Here is a 22,609-nt window from a genome sequence, read left to right on the forward strand (position 1 = left end):
CTTTCTAGGACATAGCTCATAAGGGAATGGAGAATGTATGTTCGCATGCAGTACCAAACTGGGAGAGCTAATCCAGATGTGGATCAGAGGATGGGAATGAAACTCAAAATAGTTTTTGTTAAAGAAGCAGAGCATGAAAGAAAAGAAACAGAGCATGAAAGAAAATCTCTGAAATTCAGTAAAGTAATCTGAAGTACTCTAGAAAGGAAAAAAAAAGTAAAAATCAGTAAGCATAAAATGGAAAAAATGTGGATACACAAAAGTGTATCAGAAAATGACGTGAGATCTTGCAGCTGTCAATGTGAATATGGAAACAATGCAAAGTTAAAAGAATAGATACTGTGTGGCAGTGTTTTAAAAGGTTATATTTAAACTGTTAGTAGAAAGCTTTTCTTACTTCTCCGTGGCTTCTAAGGACACTCTTCACATGTCACATTTCGGCAACAATACTGACAAACTGGAAAATCATGAAGAATAGAATTTATAAATTCCAAAGAGATGCTGAAATAATTAGCTCTTGGCTGAAACAATTAGCAATTAGCTTCTTTCTAGGAGAAAAAATTGAAGGAGAAAACAACATTTCCCACTGGGAGGAAGTGAGGGGACAGCTGTGTGGGGTTTAGCTGTCTACCAGGGCTAACTCACAACAAATACACTAAATATTATGATTAGGAAGGTTGTATTTTCTGCCAAACCACCAAAGGAAAGGTGACTAAAAGTCCACTTACTACAAAGGAGTAATTTATATTATTTTAAAAAAATATTGAAACAGATAAAATGAGAAACAGGCTATGCTCCCTGGAGGGTGTGGGGGGTGTGTGGGGGTGTAGTCCCTGACTTCTTGAGGTTTTTAAGAGCAGGCCGAAATGTCCTGTTAGGGAATGTTTAAGAATTGTTGGGACACTGATGTTAGGAAATGTTTAGGAATTGTTGGGCCAAGACCTGGAGTTTCTGCAGGTTTGCTGCAGCCCTGTGTTATGCACGTTTCCACTGAAAGCTTATCAGGAGCTAATTCCACAAAGAATTTATTATCATTATTATTTTAAATCCAGAATCTGTGCCTTACTCCTAGTTTTTATCGTTCATGTTCTTGTGAATGTATTGACGTAGATTCCAGGTGAGCAAAAGCTGCTGACGCCTCAGTGCCAAGTCACACATATTTAGTCTGCCCTTCATGCATATTTAATCTTAGAGAGCTTTTGGTACTTTTGTGTATGTCCTGTAACCGTTTTCTACAGTGTGAGTATCACCCTCACTTCTTTCTCCTGTCAAGAGGTTAAGAGATGGAGATCTCCTTGGTGACATCTTGTTTATGAATACATTTGGGGTTTGGTTTGCGGATCAGTGATTGCTGGATGTGTAACAGGGTGTCAGACAGAGCTTCGTTTCCTCTGTCAGGTTCTGGGAGCAAGGAGCGCTGCTAACAAGATTCTCTGCTCATTTAAGAGGGCGCCCCGCACTGCGTTATCCAGTTGGCAGAAGGCAGTATTATGTTCACCGGCAGCATCCAAACGTCTTAAATTTCATTGCCATTTTGCCACGGCAGCCTCTGAAGCTTTTATCTGTCGAGTTCTCCTTCCTTTCCTCAGCCTCCTGCCTCCCTCAGCAAGGGAGGGCTGCAGAAACACCCAACTTTCGGGAGTCCCCGAAGACAAGCTGCGAGAAGACCAGGATCCTTCAGCGACCCCCCCGCCACCACGGCTGCCCCCGTCGCCTTTGCAGGGCCCTCTCCTCGCCATGGCAACGGCGGCGGGTCGGGACGGCGGCGCCCGCTGATGGCGGCGCCGCAGGGCCCGCGGCAGGGCCCGGGGGCTTCACCCGCTGCCTCCCGGAGAGACCCCGGCCCGCAGCCCCCCTCAGGGCCCGGGCTCCGCCGCGGGGCTCCCGGCCGGGCCGTGGGCCCCGGGGAGAGCTGCAGGGAGACCCAGGTGGGGGAAGGCTCCGAGGGGCGAAAGCAACCCGGGGGGAACCCGGCCCCGCTGGCGGCGGCCTCCGAGAGGCCGAGGTGGGGAGGGGGGCTTGGTGGCGGCTGGAGGCTTTGTGGGAAGGGTAGTTTTAGGCCGACTCTTCTGTGGTGCCAGGTTTTCTTTTTCCTTCTTTCCCTGTAAGGTTTCTGTGGGGCAAGACGTTGGACGCGGTGCTTAGGGACATGGTTTAGCGGGTGATGGTGGTGGTAGGGGGATGGTTGGACCAGAGGATCTCGGAGGTCTCCCAACTCTAATGATTCTATGGCTGCATAAAGAGCTCCTCTGCACGTACGTATTCATTCCCTACAGCTCAGCAGTCACTATCCGTCTGCTTATGTTTCCCGAGGTAGCTGTATGCTTTGATTATGGGAGGTAATGGGAGGTAACATCATCGCCTGTTGCTTTTACGGGAAGCAATTTTTCTCTGCGATGAACTTCACAAACCCTTTCTGTTTATAAACAGAAGACATATAGTTATATTGTTTTCCGTTTTAGTTACGGGGGCAGCTGATTCCAATAGGTCATGATGCGACTCGAGGTAGGGAAATCCCCGGGTGCTCCTTCCAGTACTCCTCGCAGTCCGAGCAGCCGGGGCTGCCCTTGAGGACTGCCATGGAAAGGGTAACGCGGTGTGTGCTGAGCAGGTCTGCTGCTCTCAGCTCTGCTCTGATAACTGCTTCATTGCTGCCTTGGTTGAGTCAAAGCACATGGTTACCTATACAAACCTTTTTTCACGTGTTAATGTTGAACAAAGCTGCTTTTTTTTTTTTTTTTTTTTTTTTTTTTTGTAAACTGTGTGTTTTGCCTTTGTTTTGGCTGGGCTCTGAATCGACATAAAAGCAAGAAAGATTGTAGTCTTTCGTTATTCATGGAAGTTAACCAGATTACCTTTTCCTAGACAGGGTGTATAGCAAATAGATCCCAGGGATGGTTGGATTTCATTAGATTCCCTTAATGTTAAAGGGAATATATTTTAAATATTAGATTCACTTAATGTTAAATAAATATACTTTCTTGGAGTAGCTTCCAGGACACATCCAAAAGTCAGTTGAAATTTCTGTACAACTACAAATATAACAAGCTGAGCTATTAAAAAATTAAATTTTATCATAGCCTGCTTCTTTTTCCTTTTGTTCTCATGGATACATGGCTAAGAGATTAAATAGTCGTTCTTTAGTTTTTACTTTTTTTAGTATATTGTTGGATTATATTTAACACTTAATGTCTCCATGGGCTGGTAGGCTGGAGACTTTTGCTCTTGTGCAGCTTGAAAATCAGCTCTTATTAGCAAGTATGTGTGTCTTGTTTCTCTCCTCTCTCTCTCTCTCTCTTTCTCTCTTTAAAAATTGACTAGGTGATGTAACTTCTTAATTGTAGGATATTTTTGATAATTTAGCAGCCCATGTTTTTTGGTGGATGGAGTGAAGAAAGGTCACAATAAAGGAGGATTCCCTCAACGTTTCAGCAATGCAGTTTAACAAGCGAGGACAAGAAAGCAATTGGGTTATTATTTTCCTCAGGGTGACCTCAATGGGATATTTTATTAGATAGACCAACGTAATTGTTACTTATCTTTTTATATCTACCCTAAATTTTCAGATGTTCAGAATCTTTCTTTCCATGTGGGCTTTTCCCACTGCTTCCCCAGTGTGATGTACATATGTAAAATAAAAACTGGGGGTATGTAATGTCTCTCCAGTATCTCTACTTTTCCAGGAAAACAAAATTACAACACTAAGAATTTCTAAATACCAGGTGTGAAATCGTGTAAACAGGGAAAAAGGATTTGATGAAATAAAATGAAATAAAGGAGAAAATAAGGGTGAATGTTTAAGCCCATTGAGGGTGTTGGGTTGCCCAGATGGGAAACTAACCTTAATCTTTATTAGTGTTTCTGCCTAGAAACAAACAAAATGCAGAAGGTGCTGTGGATTCAGCTTCTGCTAAGTCACTGAATGCAGGTACACATCTTGCAGCGGTTATTAGCTAGCACGTCGTTCCATGGGAAAAATCCCATATTCATCGGTGTACATCAAAATGAACAGGGGTAGAAAGCTGCATAATTTGTATCTTTCTGAGGAATTATGCAGAGACACAAGGAGAGATGGTTTTAGATGTGGAAACTGGGAAGAAAAACTGTATGGAAGGATGTGAGGAAAAGACTAATTACTGACTTCTTCGCTTATCTCTGTGTTTTCCCAGCAATGATTGGATGTCTTTGATCAGATAAAAAGTATCTACTTGCTAATTGGTGGCAGTAAACCACTGGATATAATTACTGAATATCAAAGCATGCAACAGTATGCAAAAGCTGTTATATTAGAATAAGATGGGTGAAGTAATCTTGACAGTGGTTTAACGATAGATATCCTAGGCTGAGGATTGTAGCACGCTATGAGCAGCAGATTAACGGTGAACCAAAAGGTTAAATACAGACAGTAGCATTTATCATTGCTCATGTCTTCCAGGGTAAAGAAGGTCAGGCCAAATTACAGAAGAGTTCTTAGGGACTCCATCACAAATTCAAGATAAAAAAACCCACCTCTTAATGTCTGCAAATCTCTACTCATTGTACTAAAAATCTTTTGAGGACAGGCTTGCCATCAATTTTATACTCAATTCATACTCAGATTTGGTTGATAGCTGGAGCTGTCTTTCCTACTTGGCTGAAGAAAGAGGGAAACGCTCTCTGTAAAGACATCAGAGGCATTCAGGACTCCTAGAAAAGCTGAAGATATTGCTAAAGTATTGTCATAGAAATAGTATATTAGTATGTAGTATAAAAATTATTAGAAACTTCAGGTTCCTGAATGAATAAATCCTCTGTGGATGTTGCATGTTGTTTTGTATCTTCTACTCTATACTGCAGCAGTTTTTATCCTGCTGCTCCCATGCTCTCCTGGTGCCTTGCACCCATAAACCTGACAGTGGTGTTAAGGCAGGTTGAAAAATATTCTAACTTACGATTTTAGAGTACCTTAAATGATTTTACTTTTCTTAGAACAGTGGAGAAGCTGGTATTTTACGACTGAAGTACGTGACTTGAGACTCTGCATGTTGGATACTTGTTTATAAAAGAAAATATACTGAGTTTTTCCGTAGCACGTGTGAGCACAGCAAATTTAAAGAATGATCAAATTTTGACTACAGGAAAAAGTTTTTTATTAACAGATAATGCTGGGTAGAGGATGGAAGCTACAGATGTTAAGGTATTATGAGAGCATAGCCTGGTGTGCAACCAGGTGCCGGAAGCTGGAGGGGGTAGGATGCAGTTTCTGTTTTGTCACTGTTTGATAACTTACATACGAAAGACATTGTAAACCTGCAGCTTGGGGGAGATGACACCCATTCTGCCTTTTATGAAGTTAATTTGGCACATTTTAAGACAGGAAAATGAAAAGCATGGAAATCCAAGATTTCGTATGTATGTTTCTGAAGATCACGAGTTTGAAAAAGAAATTATGTTCTGTTCACCAGATTTCTGTATCCTTTAAAAAATGTGTTTTATGTGTGATGAACTGTGTGTTAATAAAAAACAGGTCAAAAAGCACAGAACTCTGCACTGAATCATCACACTTAGTTTTCTATAAATTTTTAGGGTGAGGGACAAAAGACAGAGAAGAAGTTCAGACCCACAAAAATTTATTAGCATGATTTTTAGATGATGGCATATATTGATTTTAGTGGTAAAAAATTTTTATTTTGTTATTATTTTTTTTTTTTTTGGGGGGGGGTGGTGGTAAAAAACAAACAATCGAAGGAGAGAGAGAAAAGGGAAAACTTTGCCCAGGGCACCCAGGTGGAGCAGCGATGGGTCCCAGCTATGATTATTACCTCTTTTTCTCTTTCTCTGGAGAGGAAAAAGCCAACCTCCCCTCCCAACAAATAATAATAATAATAATAAAAAAAAACCAACCAACAAAACAGGTATGAAACAAATGAACAACAGCGATAAAACAGGTATGAATAAAACTTCTGTGTTGGCTGGATGGTATGTTTTTTGTGCCATAACTGCTATTACTAAAACTTATCAAGAGGATATTTTTTAGTTATTAGTCAAATATCTGAGTAGATTTGATTAAATATCCTTAATTGTTTCAATTCTATTTCAGTGAATTCTTACCAAACTTAAGTTGTAGGGAAATTAATAGGTAAAAGTTGCATTAAATGGAATCTCATTTGGTGGTAAACGGAGAACTCCAAATGTACAGATTGCAAAATGAGTAAGACTTTCTTAGTGTACTTAGAACTAAATGTTAATTAAGGAAGTGATAAACTTATTAAATAAATAATAATAATAAAAAAAACTTTTATTTTTCCCCCCACCTTCCACATTTGGAAATGTATATATCGAAGGACTTAATGTCTCTTAATTGTACACGTATTTAGTAAACTAAAGGAAGGGAGGGGAAACAAGGAAGACATTTTACTTGTAATGCTTTCAAACCAAGCAGAGCTCTTATATGAGTTGCTCATACATCTGAACAAACAGCTCTTGCCGAGCTACTGTGGAAAAGTTGTGAAGCTTCTCTTTTTAGCTGATGTCCACCTTTCCAGAGGTGGACTGGTAGACCTGTCCCAAACTCGGATACTGTGAATGACCCACAGGGCAGCTGGAGGTTTAAATAACCTCCCAGGGACTGGAAAGAAGCACCAAGCTTAGCATAGCTACGGGGCTGTTTTCATGAATGTGTTGCTTCTAATACAGTAATCGCTTTCCTTTTCTGATATAATGGAAATACCTTTTTCTTGAGATCTGTAATGGTATGGGTATGTTGTGAACAGGTTATTTGTGTCCTGATTGCTGCTTAGCTAGCATCTACATCTCCAGCATAAGATGTGAATTTCCTGTGACCCATAGGTCACATGAGTTACTCTTGTGAGCTCAGCACAGCTGTGAGTGGAGTTTTAAAAAGATTTAGATCAATTTAGTTTAGCTGTGTCTGAACAACTGTAATAGCCTTTGATTGCAGTACAGAAGTGCTAACCCTGCGTGGTGAAAAAGCCTGAATTCAGCACAAGTAATCAAAAACATCAAAATGTTAATATTGCTTATTAAAAGGGATGTAAAAATTCCATTGCTGGAATTCATTTACTTGCTTCTGTGCGCATCCAGGTGAGCTTCTAGTGCTGGCAACTAAGTCTAACATTGACTTATGCCACGGAGCAACTTGCTGGGCCAGAACCGAGTAGTCTGATTGTCACTGATAACCAGACAAAGAGGTGAGATTTTTAGTGACAAGGCTGGTAATTCCATGAAAACAAGCTATTCAATAGTTTGTTATTAATACTAAACTACTCACAAGCATCCCAAGTTAGTATAATTAAGCTTTATTTATTGATTTATTATCTTACACGATTTGCATATTAGCAAAAAATCAGACATGAATCTTTAAGGCTTCTGCTGCTGAATTCCCTTCCAGGTAAAATTAATGAAAAGCAGTAGAACAAAATATGAACCACTATGTCACTGTCTTCATTTAAAAGGGTATCAAAGCAGCTTGTAGAAAGCAATTAACACCTGTGAAAGTATATATTACCACACATAGAGATAAATCACCCATGGTAAATTTGTCCAGCTTTCCACACTAATCTGGCAAATGTGCATCAATTATGTCTTGATAGGCTGCATCAGTAAAGGAGGGTATTATCCTCCCAGATTTAAAGGCAACAATCTGAAAGTTAGTTCTATTTATCATGTGTATATTGCTAATCTGTTCAAATAAAAAAATATATTTATAGTCATAACTAGCAAAAAAGTTTTATTTTTTTACCAAATCTGTATTTCCTTGTTTAATTTACCTAAAATGGAGATGTTTTAGCTTCAGAAGCTTGTCTCCAGGAATCCCCAAATGTTTGTTAGACTTGGTGCTGCCTTAATGAAAGAGAGAAATGATTACAAGTGATCCAGTGGTTAAGTCCTGGAGACCCTTTCTCACACTCTCAGTGCTACAAAAGGTGGCTGTTTTAGACTGTAAGATGTTTATAAAGTTGTTGAGCAGAGATGTGATCCAAAACAAAGACGTTGTTGAGCTCTTGGCTGTAGAGATGACGTGTGATTTCTGTGGATAGGTCTTGAAAATGAAAAAGTAAAAGCAACATTTCTGTAAGGCACAATTGTTCAGGCTGATCTGGCCTGTTTACAGCCTGCCTGAGGGAATGTTATCTCCAAATATGAAGCAAATAGGATAGAAACGCCACTTGACTTAATGCTACGTGCTACACAGAAAATTAGCAATTCTTTGCAATAAAAATCATGAGTATTTTCTTTTCTTGAAACTAAATACTTCTTTTAATATACCGAAACTCTGCAGGTGGCGGAAAGGGAATGTTTTATGGCTTTCTAGAAAATATACACCAACAGCATCTGTTAGCATTGAATTGTTGACCCCACATGGCATGAGACAAAACATTCTTTGGAAATAAAGTATTACATCTTCTGGTGTTGTGCTGATTGAGAAGCTGAGGTTTTAACTCTAGAAAGGATAAGAATGTACTTAGTACTTTATGATACCGTACTAACTGTCTGCAGGATAACTTGCATATCATACAGTGAGAAAGTCAATTCTTACAGAGAAATGGTGATAAACAGCACATCTAAAGGAGGTTCCTGCAGAATGAAAACATGCTTAAATTGGATTAGGAATAGAGACATATTTCAGCCGCTGTATAATGTAGCAATCCTTCCTTCCCACTGTCAACCTGGTAAATGCGTTACTGTCAGGGAGAAGGATGAAGAAGCTAGCATTAACAAATGTACGTGGAGCAGAGTTCTTGATGGAGTACAGTTCTAATCTGCATAAATCTAGATAGCCATGACATACAGGAAACAAGACCTGAAGGAAAAGCTTTTAAAAGAATTGAATGCTTGCAAGTCAATAGTATAACTCAAGAACTATGAAAAGCAACATCAGCCTAAAGGAATTTTGATAATACAGTTTTGGCTGATGCTGATAGAATCATGGAGTCATAGAATATCCCGAGTTGGAAGGGACCCACAAGGATCATTGAGTCCAACTCCTGGCACCACACAGGTCTACCCAGAAATTCAGACCATATGACTAAGAGCACAGTCCAAATGCTTCTTAAACTCCGACAGGCTTGGTGCCATGACTACATCCCTGGGGAGCCTGTTCCAGTGCACGACAATCATCTCGGTGAAGAACCTAAGATACTTGCTTAGTATTCAACTTGGAAGATAGTGAGCATGTCTATTAGGAACTTTTTTTTGGAAACTTAAAACTCAAGTTTAGTTTTAGCTGTCGGTGACCATCATTCTAGTACAGTAGTTCCCAACATAAATTTTGTCATCATGGACCAACTAGTGTAGTATTTGCTGCTGTATAGATTACTGATAGGTTCATTCAGCATTAAAGTGTTGTTCTTGTTGCGGAACTCTTATTACAGTAGTTAAAATAAACCTAACTTTCATACCTTCTTCAAGGAATCCTCAAGGACTGTAGGGTAGTTGCATACCCTTAGAGCTTGATGTGAAGGCTATGGTGACTCTACTGAGACCTCTTGATGAACACAGGAATTCAGTGTTTGGGTTTCAACTCTGTTGTTCCCCCTTAGACATGTTGGATAGTCATAAGTTTGCATATTAATGTTACATGTAGACTCGTGAACATAGAACAAAGAGAATCTTTATAACCAATTAAAAACTATCTTAAATTCCTCCTGACTTGGAAATACTTGCCTTGACTTTTGGAGGCTTTGCTGTTTTAATAGTAAAGATATATTTTCAATATAAAAATGCTGAATGAATGGATGGCTGTAATGCGGAACATGCAGTCTGATGAGAGATGATATATCACGCTTACTACTGGTGTGTCTGTAGTGAGCTATGTAGGCAGATTGCTCCTTGCTCCATCAAGAGAGATAAGCAAGCTGCAGTAAAGTATTTGTGAAAGCTCTGTATCTAATGCAAATGGCCAAAGTCTGGGGACTCGAGTAGCAAATAAAAACACTCAAGATGCTATAGAATGTATATCTGAAAATGCAGACTTTTTAAAGCTAGCAAATTACCAGAGATTAATTTATTAAAAGTGCTATTCTGTTGACTTTGAAATCCAGATGAATGGATGCATCTTCCCTTTGTCTACAAAGGAGAAACCTTGCAGGACAATGAAGACAGGAATTGTATTCTCCACACTCCCCGTATTATCTGTTCCAGGGCTCGTGACCTTTGTTGTGACTGCTGACAAGTTTCAAAGAAATAGTGATCTATCTTGGGTATTGCCATGTTGCAGAATTTTGATTTAGCAGCTTCTAGTAGCTGTATAGATAGCAAACAGTAAGGCAGAGTCAGGTGCTTTGTTGTTTCAATAATGTTTTCTTTTTTTCCTCCTCTGGAGATAGTTACTGCTAAAATAACAAGGTGACTCAGTGATGTAGTAAAATAACATGTGAAGGACTTGGAATCCTGTATGGGTTGAACAGACTATTTAATCCCAGTTGTGGAAAGGAAAAACAACCCAAACCTGTTATAAAAACCACACATTTGATGGCTGTCTGACACACTTCCAGTGTTGCTCTTTGAATCTGGTGTTTTGGTAATGCTAGTTATTCATCTGTGTAGGCGTAATTGCTTGTATGAAAAACATACATAATTTTAGGCCTTTTGAGAAACAGAAAAGGGAATCCCTTTCTTAGGAGTCAACAAGAACGCTGACTGCATTTTTCCTGCAAAGTATGCATAGTGATCTGTAGGAATTGTAGATTTGCTCAGTGTGAATTCAGGCTGGTGGGAGAACCTTTGAAGTTCTGGGTAGAATATCTGCAGTACAGCATATTAAAACTGTAAGAGTTAGAATTTTTCCCCTTGGAAAGGGGACCTAACTGCAGTTTGATAAAAACTCCAAAACATTCTATAGGCAACTGGAAAGGAGGTCAAACATTAAGTATTATTATAACTTAGATCTCACAGGGATTTGACAGTATTCAAATCAATTTATGTTATAACTAATATTTCTCTATCAATATGTCTCTATTATATGCCCACAGGTGGCTTGGTCATTACATTATAAAGGAAGTGGTAATAATACTAAGCAAAAGCAAGATTCTGTATGCAACTAGAGCTAAAAATCAGGCTAAACTTCAGGATTTACTCAGTGTGGGTTAATCGGTGCAGTCTGACCCCAGGAGAGATTCCCTTTTGGTAGTATGGAAGGAAAAAAAAGACATTTAGCCTGCCCTGCTGGCAGTGGTTCTAAGCTGAACTATGCCTAATACACCAGTGAAATCTTCTAAGAACTGGTCTTTGAACTTCTGAGGTATATATTATCACCAATTAATGAAATACGGAGTTGCATGAGCGTGAATCTCTTGAGTTTAGAATTTACTTTTCAAATGCATGACTTAATACTATAGCAGTTCTGATTTAATTATAAAAATGCTCAATTCAAAACATGCTGCCAAGTTAATGAGTAAGAACACCCTACCTTAGCTTCCTGTTGGGGCCTGCAGGGAAGAAAAACAACTTTATTTCAAAGGTTAAGTGAGCAACAAGTTAATTAGTCCATTAACTGTTATTACAGTGATGATTTATTTGCCATGCAACAGCTTGAAAAGTGAATCTTTTAATTGTTTAATGCTAAGCAACAGCTACTGAATACTATCATTTTTACTTTCACTGCAGATGGTATCACAGTGTTGTCTCTGTATAGGAAGCTGTGAGCTATTTATACATATAAATATATGTATATATTTAATAGATATAGGTGTATATAAGTGTGTAAATATGTGTATACACACACATAGACAACTTCTGTTTGTTAGAGATTCTTCTGACTTTGACCAAAATCTTCCTGAATCTCCTTTTTTTTTTCTTTTTTGACATAGACTCCTAAGAACTTTTGCTGTGATTGAGGTGAAATGGTGCGTGCTTATAAGAGGAAAGTAGATACCACTGCATTTATATTTGAAAGGTGATCTATGGTAGCTTGAAAGGTCTTTGGGACTGAATTGTTAATTGATAGATGTTACCTTCAAGGGAAGTAATCCTTAAGAACTCTTCTAAAAAAGCCAAGTAAAAGTTTTGGATCTTCTTCCATAAAAGAGACTGTGGATTTGGCTGCCCATTTTATGCTGGAGGCCTGCATTTCCACTTCAGAAATGTGGGAATGAGAGAATGAGGACCCCAGAGCTCTTTTTCGCCTGAGGAAGTAGCGTGAAGAAGAGAAGAGAAAGAAATGCCTTCTCATGAAATGCTAAACAAGCAGCGAACCTTATGTGATAGGCTGCTCCATCCATACAAACGTAAGGAAGAGATGCAAAATTTGGGGTGAGTTCTGGACCTCTGTTGAATGCACGCTTAACTGGTGCTCACAAGGAAAGGAAATCCAGACAAGCTAGGCAGGCTGGAGAACTTCAGTATGAAGTTTTACACTGAGACTGAGACTGTCTTGATTTCATGACTTTTCTAGCCCCATGATGATTTTGGTGGAAATGTTGTCCAGTGTTTGCCTTTTGCTATCAATAGAATCTCTCTCTGCCACTGCTGCTTTTCGTGTACATTATTTATGGGATATTGTGTAGCTCTTCTATTGCAGGAGCTGTTTATATTGAAGAGTGAGCAAGTCTCTTCTAAATCTTATCTAAATCTATTTTGTTCTATCCTTCACTGAAAACCATTTTATTCTGGAGCTAGAGGTAACAGGAAAGCAATAGTTAGGTCTGGTGTGGAACTGGAAACCAAATCTAATGATCAGTAATACAATGCAAGGTAATGGTTGCTCAGGCAGCTTAATTTGTCATACTTTTATTTGATATGCTTGTGTCTAAGACATGGCAGCTTAAATCGTTCTTTCCTTGAGACACAGGTGACTGTTGGCAGTCCTGTAACAAATTCTGTGGTCATTGCTGTAAAACTTGTTTCTGAACAGAAGCGGATATATGCAGATGGCACAAGACACAGGAATACCCTTATGCTTTATTTTCTTGGACAAGCAAGGTTTCACCTTGAAGATGGCCTAACATTCATCTCAGTGCTACAGCACATATAGGATATTCTCAAACCACATAAGATTTCAGCCTTCTGTGAAAAGAAGAATATATGTTCAGCTATGCTAGACTAATCATTCTGGACCCTACTATCCTAATATCCCCTGTTTCATAACTTGTCATCTTCTCAGAAAAACAAATAGCTAAAATAACTCCACTACAGCATCGCATGCAGTGAGATGGATCCATAAATGATTAAATGTAGTCAACTTTTCAGTTTCAGCTGTCTTGGGGTAGGATCTCATCAAATGATTCTTCTGGCAGTAGCAGTCGGGTTTTGAGTGCTTGAATTACTGAAAATTGTACTTGCTGTTGATCTAAGTTTCTGCATCTCAAATGCACAAGGTGCTGCTTAGTGTTTAAAAAGGAAAATACGGAGACTACTAGGGTAAAAATAGTGCTGGCTTACTAAAAGAAACTTTCATTTTTTTCTGTATTTAAACTACTGGGGAGAATTTATCAAAGCTAAACTCTTTCAAACTGCAGCTCCACCCACCTTGTGAAACTGAGCAGGAAAAAACCCTGTCCAAACCCAAACCAACTCAAAACTCAAAGTTCTTTTCTTTGGTATCTAGTAAGCAGTGAGTATTCACAGCTTCCTTTTTGGCACAGTTGAACAAAGCTAGAACTGGAAAGACAAAGAGTAAAGTACAACCTTAATCCTGAGTTGACAGATGGGGTCTGGTTTTCCATTCATGTGATGTCATACCTGTAACTGAGCCCTTATCTAGGATGATAATTACTTTCTTTAAGTAAGGAGTACTTTACTTAAGTAAAGTAAAGTACTTTAAGTGCTTTACTTAAAATAAAGTACTTAAGTATTTTTAAATTTTAAAATTTTATTTTTAAATTAAAATCTTACAGTACTTTAAGTATTATTAAGTACTTTCTCTATCTTAGCCTGTTATTTAGAAAGGTAGAAACAGACTTCATGGTAGTGATGACCAGAGACATTCACTTTACATATGAAATCAGGATTATTCTTTTTGTGTTTATCTACAACGAATTTTCATCTGCCACTTTCACAAATAGTTGTTCAGTCTTGGAAGGTTCTGTAATTCTTGTGGTCATCCTTATTACCTTGAATAACTTGGTTTCATCATGAGGCTTTGTCACTGTCACAGCTTTTGCCTTTTCCACCCGAATATGTTGAACAGCGCAGATGCCTGGAGAGCTCCACTGGTGACCTGCTGTTTCTGTAATGACTCAGTGTTCATTTTATTCCTGTCCTTTCCTTCCCACTATTTAGTTGAGTTCTTTTTTTTTGCTGAAGGGTCATTTCCCTTATGCTTTTCTTAAAAGCATTTGACAATGGATCTTTCTGAAAGCTTTTTGCAAATCCAGGTCATTTAGATCAATCTTCTTTACACAAATTCTTATTAACCCCTTCAGTGAACCTCAGCAGATCCTGATGAGTGTTTCTCTCTTTTACAAAAACCTTGTTGACTTTTCCTTGGGAAAATTTCTTGGGAAATTAATTTAATTACCTGGTCCTTAATTCTCTTCTTCATTATAATTTCTGCCATTTTACCTCGTCTGTCTTTCTCATCTTTTTTTTTTCTCATTCAGCTTTGCGACCCTGAACATGTACATTTTATAAGCCAGTGTCTAGTCCTCTTGATATTGATGCAAATTGCATGTCACTTTAAGTAGTTCTGCTCTTTCGGATTTGCTTTCCTTTAGAATTTTTGGGTGACTAAATATCTAAATCATTACTTACCATTGATTTTTTTCATTTTCTTTCTTTCTTTGTCTCTTTCTTTCTTTATCAGCTTATATCATTGTCTAGCCACAAAGTGTTACTATTTAAGTGGGAGTGTGGGTGGTTCCTATGAAGGAAATATTGAACTCTTCTGCATCAAAAATGTATATAAACCTAGTAATCTTATATTGCCTTCCGGCAATACTTTGTATTTATTTTTTATCCACTCCTGTTGAAGCAAATTTGAAGAATTAAGTCAGGATCCAAGTCAAAGTTCAGGTTTCTGTATCTATTATTAGCTGTTGTATTCGTTGCATATCACATTGCTTCACCTTGCCTCATTGCATTTTCCTTTAAGTTTCCAGACTTTAATTCACCTGGATTTTCTTTATATCAGTGTTACTCCAGCTTTTTGGAGGATGCCTTCGTGCTTTTACTTTATCATTTATCTGTGTTGGCTTGCTAGTGGTTCCTCAAGTGTTTCTGGTAGAAGCTGTGCAGTTGCTCTGCATTTCCAGTGTTCTTAAATAGTTTGCCGTCTGTCTACAAACATTTTATTCTTTTGACTGCTTCTCTTTACCTTCTTTTTTTTTCAGCGGTTCCTCATTTTGAAGTAGCATGATGGTATTTCCCTAGTGTATATGGAGACCCCCTGAGGTTTCTTGCTGATACTGTTCCCTGCCACAGGCTTGTCTGTGATCACTACTAGCATGTCACAGTCAATAATTCCTTCCTAATCAACCTGTCACCAACATCCTACGCTATGTCTATTTTATTTGTGACTACTGAAACTTCACTCTGTTAGGCTCTGGTTGGTTGCCTTGTTAAACTGTTTGAACACTGAGCTCTTTTACACTGGTGTAGGCTTTTTCATCTTTCCTGTATCATAAATAGCTAGATGTATGGTGCAATGTGCCAGTGATACCTTCCTTATACCGAGTTTCTAGTGCTATTCTAGCGATGTCTCCATTCAGAGACCACATTCCAGTTTTCCCCAGCATTTTTATAGGACTTCTTGAGCTTAGGTGTAAACAGGTATGCACTTGTTTTGGTTTCCTGTTTGGTTTTCTATTTCCTTCCACCTGTTCAAAAGGACAATACCTTTTCCAGCCTTTTGCTATGATTTCCAATGTGACAGGTGGCAGCCTCTGCTCTATCATGTGCCTTGAAGATGTAGGGTTTCTGGCACTTAATTCAAGCAGATGTGTTTGAAACCATGTGCTCTTTAATGCCTGCTAGCTTTTCCTCAGGCTGGGTTTAAAAACAACCCCAGATCTTCTTTTTCAAGGGTAAGAGCTATAGATTTTCCTTAACTTGTTTCTTCAACAAGCACTCCCTTCGTTTCAGCTGTTTCCCCATCTTCCAATGAATCTGGACTTTGTTTCTCTCCCAGTCTTAACTTACATGTTGAGAATTTATCACTCTCTCTAGTCTGCACTGCATGGGATACTGTGAGCATCTGAGCAATGCTGGGGACACTTGAAGAACATGAGGCAGAGTATTTTTGCCTTTGATCCATACCTTACTCTGACTGAAAATAATGGGCACAATGTCCAAATAACTGGTAATAGAAAAGGGCAGAGAAGGTGTCAGATTCTGTAGCTCATTAAAATGGAAAATAAATTACTTGCATGGTTATTTGAACTAAAATTTTCTGTCCCCAGAATGCTGTCTCTTAATTTGTAACTTTTAAAATTATTTTTTTACTTTTATATTTTTAATTAATCATTTAATATATTTATATAATAGTATATACAATATAATATATATTATATATAATATATCTAATATAATAAAAACAATATAATTAATTAATAAATAAGACCCAAACATCCTGTCTATCTTGGTAAACAGAAGGTTAATTAATTTATTTTGCATATTGATATCTGTCTATTTATATATTCAGTATTTGTGCTATCTTTTTTTTTTATTTTTAATTTTTATTTTTATTTTCCTAGCAGAGCATGAAATAGGCAAGCAGAGAACTGGAGAACTAATGTTTTGCATAAAGCAGAGCAGAGAATTACACTAGGATGTGCTACATGGTAGTTAAATTCTTTAAGCAGTGCCATCTTTCACCATAAAAGGCCTGTTGGGCAGCAAGATGACATTATTTACAGCTTAAAACCTTAGTCATATCTTTTTCCTCATCAAACAAGAAGGTTCAAGGGATTTCTAACTTAGGAGAAATTGTATCTTTCAGCTATGATAGGCTGAAAGCAAAGCAGTTAAAAAAAAATCCCTGCCTCAGTTAAAGTTATTAAAACCTCAGTGTTATTTGATTTTCGAAAGCAGTTCAGGTACCATAAGAAAGTTCACCTTTACTTTTGATTGTTTTCATTGTAGTTATATTAAAATAATTCATCAGAGGATGATGAGCTTTTCTTTAAGTTCCTCTTTCATTCAGGGTAGATTTTCATCTCTGATTTGTAAGGGGCAACTCCGTTTGTATTTCAATCGCCAAATACTGTTATCGTGGCCGTATCTGTGGTCTTGTGAAAGAACAGCATAAAAGCAATGTACGCAAGGCTTTCAACCACTAGATGGCAGCTAACCACTACCTGTAATTACCCATAAGGAAAGAAACTCCTTGGAGCTCCGCAGTACGGCACCATCCAAAAATTCTTGACATAGTGAAATGAACTTGCATAAATTATCAAATAATATGACAACTAAATGTTTTCATCTGAAAACTTTTTTTACTAATTCAATTGATTCTTCACTTCCTGGTTTTACTGACCTGTATAGTGTTGATTTACCCCAAACAGACATTTTGTAGAGTGTTGAACGTAGTCATGGCTATCCAGAGATACGTGGCATATTAAAATTATTCTGAGAATGTTGAGTTACAATACAAGATTGTATATCCACCTTAATGTATATATTACATTACTAAAAAACCAATGTGGCTTCACCATGGATCTTACCTCCTAAAACATCTAGGGGGAAAATGCATTTTTTAAATTAAAGGCCTGGTTGGGGATTGCTAATAATATATATATATATATAAAAGGTTTATTAAATACTGAAAAAAAAATCTAAATTTTTACAAATTAAAAACACTCTTTAGTGTTCTGAAATATATCCAGAATTAACTCATTGTGTAATATTCACTAGTATGTTTAATTTTTAAGAGAGGCTGTAAATGCAATTCTTTTCAGTTTTTCAAACACACACACATATATATATAATCAGATTTGATAGTAGTAGGTGGGGAAAATTGTATGAAAAATCAGATAACGTGGGGAAAATGTCTTTTACTCATGAGATTTTTATCAACACTGAGGTTGTCAAGTGATTGGAGATACAATTCATGTTGATATCAATGGAGGCAAAAATATTTAGGAGCATTCTAAGCCTGAAATAGCTGTAAAAGTGAAATAGCTGTAAAAAGTGTGTTGTTTTTCCTGTTCCTAATATTGGATCATTAGCTTGTTTCTCTTGGCATTTTCAAGGGGACATCGGATTGGATTCTGTCACTGAAGTTGAAAAAATTAAGGTTATTTCAAAAAGAAAAAAACTGTTCATTGTTGAAGAAAAATTGCTCTATTAAGCAACTATCGCACAACTGAAAAATAACCGAGAGTGAATGTGCTTGTATAAAATATATGAATAGAAACCTGGGTAGTTCAGTAGTTGGTAGGTAATAGCTATTTGAAAGCTGCTTGACAGCTGTTGCTATATATTTAACCAGTCACCTGCGACAAGGAAACAAAGGTGTCTGTTGACATGAGCGTTACTTAAGAAGGCTAAACACAAATCAAATAAGCAGCTATTAAACTGACTTTTGCAAATGGTTATGTTGCCCTTGAGCATGATGGATTGTGTCGAGTGGTGTTTGTATATAAACAATATCACCTTAACAACACTGAGGTTGGTAGCAATGATTTTCAACTCCTAATCTGTAGGCAGTAAATTCTGGTGGTTAGAGCCCTCTAGTTTCTCAAGTTGTCCAATTTAGTCTTGAAGTAATTTAAATGCACATTGCAGCTGAATTAAGGAAAAAATAGATGCAGAGCTAAGCTTAATAGTTGCTAGCTTTTTAGGTCTTCACTGTATTTTCTAGGTCTTTTTTGGTGTTCCTAAAGAAAAGGAATGAAACAAAGATGAACAAAAGGTTGGGGGGAGAGAGCAAAATGATGAATGAAGAAGCTTGCACCACAGTTTAAGGCTTAGTGTTGAAAAATAGTACTTGATGTTTATATCAAATAGTACAATGTTTAGAGCTGGAAGAAAGCAACTTTGGAAACAGAGCATTGGCAGAGTTATAAAGGTAAGGAAAACTGAACTTTGTATTAGGTCCAGACTAGTAACCATACAGCTTGAAAAAAATGCCTGAATTGAAGGTGGGTGGGTGGCAAATATATATTTTAAAATGACATAAGTGGATGATGTTCATTTCATAAAATATTCTAATTATAAAAAAAAATGTATAAACTATGTCTTTTAAAGCAAAAAAGCATTTGGGATAGGTATTTATCAGATGAAATAGCTTTTTTTTTTTTTTTTTTTTTTGTGCAGCTGGTCTTACAGTTAATTGGTAGGGTATCAGCCAAGGCTTAGGTGCACGATTCATTGTGAAAGGCAAGTTTGCACTCAGACATATTTATGCCTTTAGTACTGGTACTTATATCTTGTCCAGATTGTTACAGTGGTCTGGCAATGGTATAATTTCACAAATGTTACAGTGGTACAATGAACAGCTTGCTGCTGGATCTGCCAACAAAACAAGGGTGGGCTCTGCCACCAAGGAAAACTGAAATTTAACTTAACTCTTGTACCTGTAAAAAGGGAATTGAATTTTGAATGCACATGCATAGTACTGAAAAACAATAATAAAATATAGTGGTCTTTAAGACCCCTAGACTAATCATAAAAGCTGGTTGTTTGAACAAACTCTTCTTTTGTTAACATGATGTTATAACGAACATTGGAAAGCTCTGCCTGATATTTGACATTTAAGAGTCAGTTGAGGTGACTGCCCTAATTCTGTAGGGTGTGTGCTTTTTGGAGAGGAGAGAATGAGAAGGTGTCTGCTTGTTGAAAACTCAAGTTGCTTGGAAAGCGTAAGAAAATGCTTTGCAGTTCATTTTTCAAGTGAAGTCTGTGAACAATATAAAGCATCTTAGTGTGTTACAGGAGAGATGGGGGACTATTGTGTTGGTTAAATACATTTCAGATAAGACAGTAAATTGACAATAGACTCTCATTCTTTTTGACTCTTTTACTGTTGAACTTCTCAGTAAATTTCATGTTTCGCTCACCCATAAGACTTTCATCAGTGTGTGTTGAAACTCAGTGATGCACAATGTTCTGACAACCAAATACATTACTTGCTGGATAAACTGTGTTCAGGAACAAGTTTTAACTTGAGCAAGTACGGCTGGCATACTAAATAACATTCATGCTGTTTAGAGTCTGCAGACACATCAGTAACTGCACTCACTCTGTAGTGGAGAAGTTGGCAATAGTCAAAATGTTTTTTCTGAGTCTATTGCTTCAAAGACCCAAGGCATCTCTGACTTCTGATTTTTTGTTATCTTCTGCTTAAATATATATGGTTATATACTATCATAGTTAGAAGACTTTTATTTATTTTTTATTTTTTTTTTACTTCCTATTTGTTGCTTCACATTGGTGGTGTGATGTTTCTGGGTTTAGGTAAGTGTTAAAATGGACTTAAGAATATCCCCTTTATTCTGCTTAACGAGCAGATATCTGCTGAAGTATGTTTCTTGTGCTAAACTTTTGGGATTTAGATATTAGGAATTTTAGGGGTTTGTATAAAATAAAGCAAGTTACTTGTTATAACTAGACTAATCATCAGAAAGGACTTCTCAGGTAATTGTTTTAACTTTGTTTTTGCATCTGTTTTGAGACTGTCATGGATTGTTTTTTATCTTTTTAGGTAAGGGACAGGGGATGGAGTGGGGAAAAGACCTAACAAACTAAAAGTGGCTGTGCGGCTGTTCTTTAAATGAAGAGCTAAAGTTAAGCTGTACCATATAAAAACTTGGACAATCCTTCCTTCCAGATAGCTAAGTGAGAATGCATGAGAATGACATTAGTCTTGAGAATGCCAATCCATCTGGATTCCCCTATGCCACTAAACTTTATGAAGAGGCTTTGCTGTATGACCTTGATCAGAGTTGCTAGCTGAGCCTATTCAGGGTTTGCAGATAAGGGCTACTGCACGTACCAGCCGCTTCTCACTTAAATACACAAGCAGTAGCTTACGTGGGTGAGCAGTGCTTTCATCTTTAAACCTTGCTCCTTCAGTGTTCTCTTAGATGACATTTATTTGAATTACATAAACCTGGTTGTTAGAGATTGTCTGTATTTTATGTCCTGCGGAATTCACTACAAAAGTATGTATCCCTAAACACCATTGTACAAGAACTCCTAGGGCATGACCATACTGTTGTTAGAAGCAAGATGCGGGGGGAGTCAAAGTCAGCACCTTAAAGTTCAAAGAATTTTGAGAACAGATTACTGAATTCACTCACTGAAGTTATGGTCGATACAATAGGGCTGAGTGCTTCAGGGCCTGAAATGCACTCCCATGCAAAAATAGGGAAGGAAACAAATCTGGGGTAGTAGAAATTTACTTCTCTTCCATATCATTTTGCTCTCTGATGTCTGATCCTTAAAGATGGGATGAAAAAAATGAAAATGGGGGGAAAAAGCTCAATATTTGCTTACCCTTCATTCTCTGAGATTCCTCATCCTAAGTAAATAATATCTTTAAAATATGCTATAAATAATATGCAAATCAAAATTGGTATTTTCATCAGTTTTCAGTCTGTTTTCTGAGTGCTTTTATATATTTAAATTAATGACTTGCTATTGAAAGCACTGAAATTAAATTTCCTGTACTTTTCCTGGGGCAGACAAATCCTAAAAATGAGGTAGAAGTTTCTTCTGATGGCTGCAGCAACTGAGAAGTGAGAATTTCTGACTGGAGAACGCTTACTCTGGTGAGGAGAAAACATTCTTAGAAATAGGCCACACTTGGAGTACTGCATCCAGGTCTGGGGCCCCCAGCACAAGAAGGATGTGGACCTGTTAGAGCGGGTCCAGAGGAGGGCCATGAAGATGCTCAGAGGGCTAGAGCACTTCTGGAGCACCTATGAAGAAAGGCTGAAAGAGATGGGGCTGTTCAACTTGGAGAACAGAAGGCTCCGGGGTGACCTCATTGTGGCCTTTCAATACTTAAAGGGAGCTTATAGGTGGAGAGCAACTCTTTGCTTGGGCAGGTGATGATAGGACAAGGAGTAATGGTTTTAAACTAAAAGTGGAGAGACTTAGATTAGAGTTTAGGAAGAAATTGTTCACTCAGGGGGTGGTGAGGCACTGGCACAGGCTGCCCAGAGAAGCTGTGGATGCCCCATACCTGGAAGTGTTCAAGGCCAGGTTGGAGGAGGCCTTGAGCAACCTATCTAGTGGGTGGCATCCCTACCTACTGCAGGGGGGTTGGAACTGGATGATCTTTGAGGTCCTTTCCAACCTGAGACATTCTGATTCTATGATAGCAGATCATCAAGATATGGAAGCATGACAGGCGGGTTGTTCTTGATTTGCGTTGTAAGACTGTCAGGAAAAAATGTACGCAACTCGTATTAACTAGAGATATATCCAACAACAATGCAAGAGCCTTCCCAAAGTGACAAATGATGAATGCAAGTGAATGTCTCAGTTTGCAGAGAACTATAGATTTACTATTCTGTTAATAATTGCCTGTTTTCTCTAGGGATGGATTTGTTTTTTTTTTAAGGTAATTGGACTTTTAAAGTTTTGTGGTTGCATAGACATCAGATATTGCGTAATTCTAGGTGAACGGCTATACACAACAGTTAGCAGACATGATATAGGACTTTAGAGATTGCAACTAAAGGATTAGAAAATATTAAAGGAACTGAAGCAAATATGAGGACAT

General features: G+C 37.9%; 1 protein-coding gene across 6 annotated transcripts in view; it reads left to right on the forward strand.

Moving 5' to 3' along the window:
• Positions 1 to 1,541: 1,541 nt before the first annotated feature.
• The window catches only part of DNAH5 (dynein axonemal heavy chain 5), a 145,882-nt gene continuing 124,814 nt past the window's right edge, over positions 1,542 to 22,609 (forward strand). For all 6 annotated transcript variants that reach the window (XR_007158880.2, XR_007158883.2, XR_007158882.2 and 3 more), the window contains exon 1: positions 1,542 to 1,928. Coding sequence is in view for 3 of the 6 variants with exons in the window: in XM_048050198.2 (XP_047906155.2) it covers positions 1,776 to 1,928 (153 nt within the window). In the remaining 3 variants the exon portion in view is untranslated. The remainder of the gene's footprint in view (positions 1,929 to 22,609) is intronic.

Source organism: Anser cygnoides, chromosome 2 (genome assembly GCF_040182565.1).
Source record: "Anser cygnoides isolate HZ-2024a breed goose chromosome 2, Taihu_goose_T2T_genome, whole genome shotgun sequence".
Lineage (NCBI taxonomy): Eukaryota > Metazoa > Chordata > Aves > Anseriformes > Anatidae > Anser > Anser cygnoides.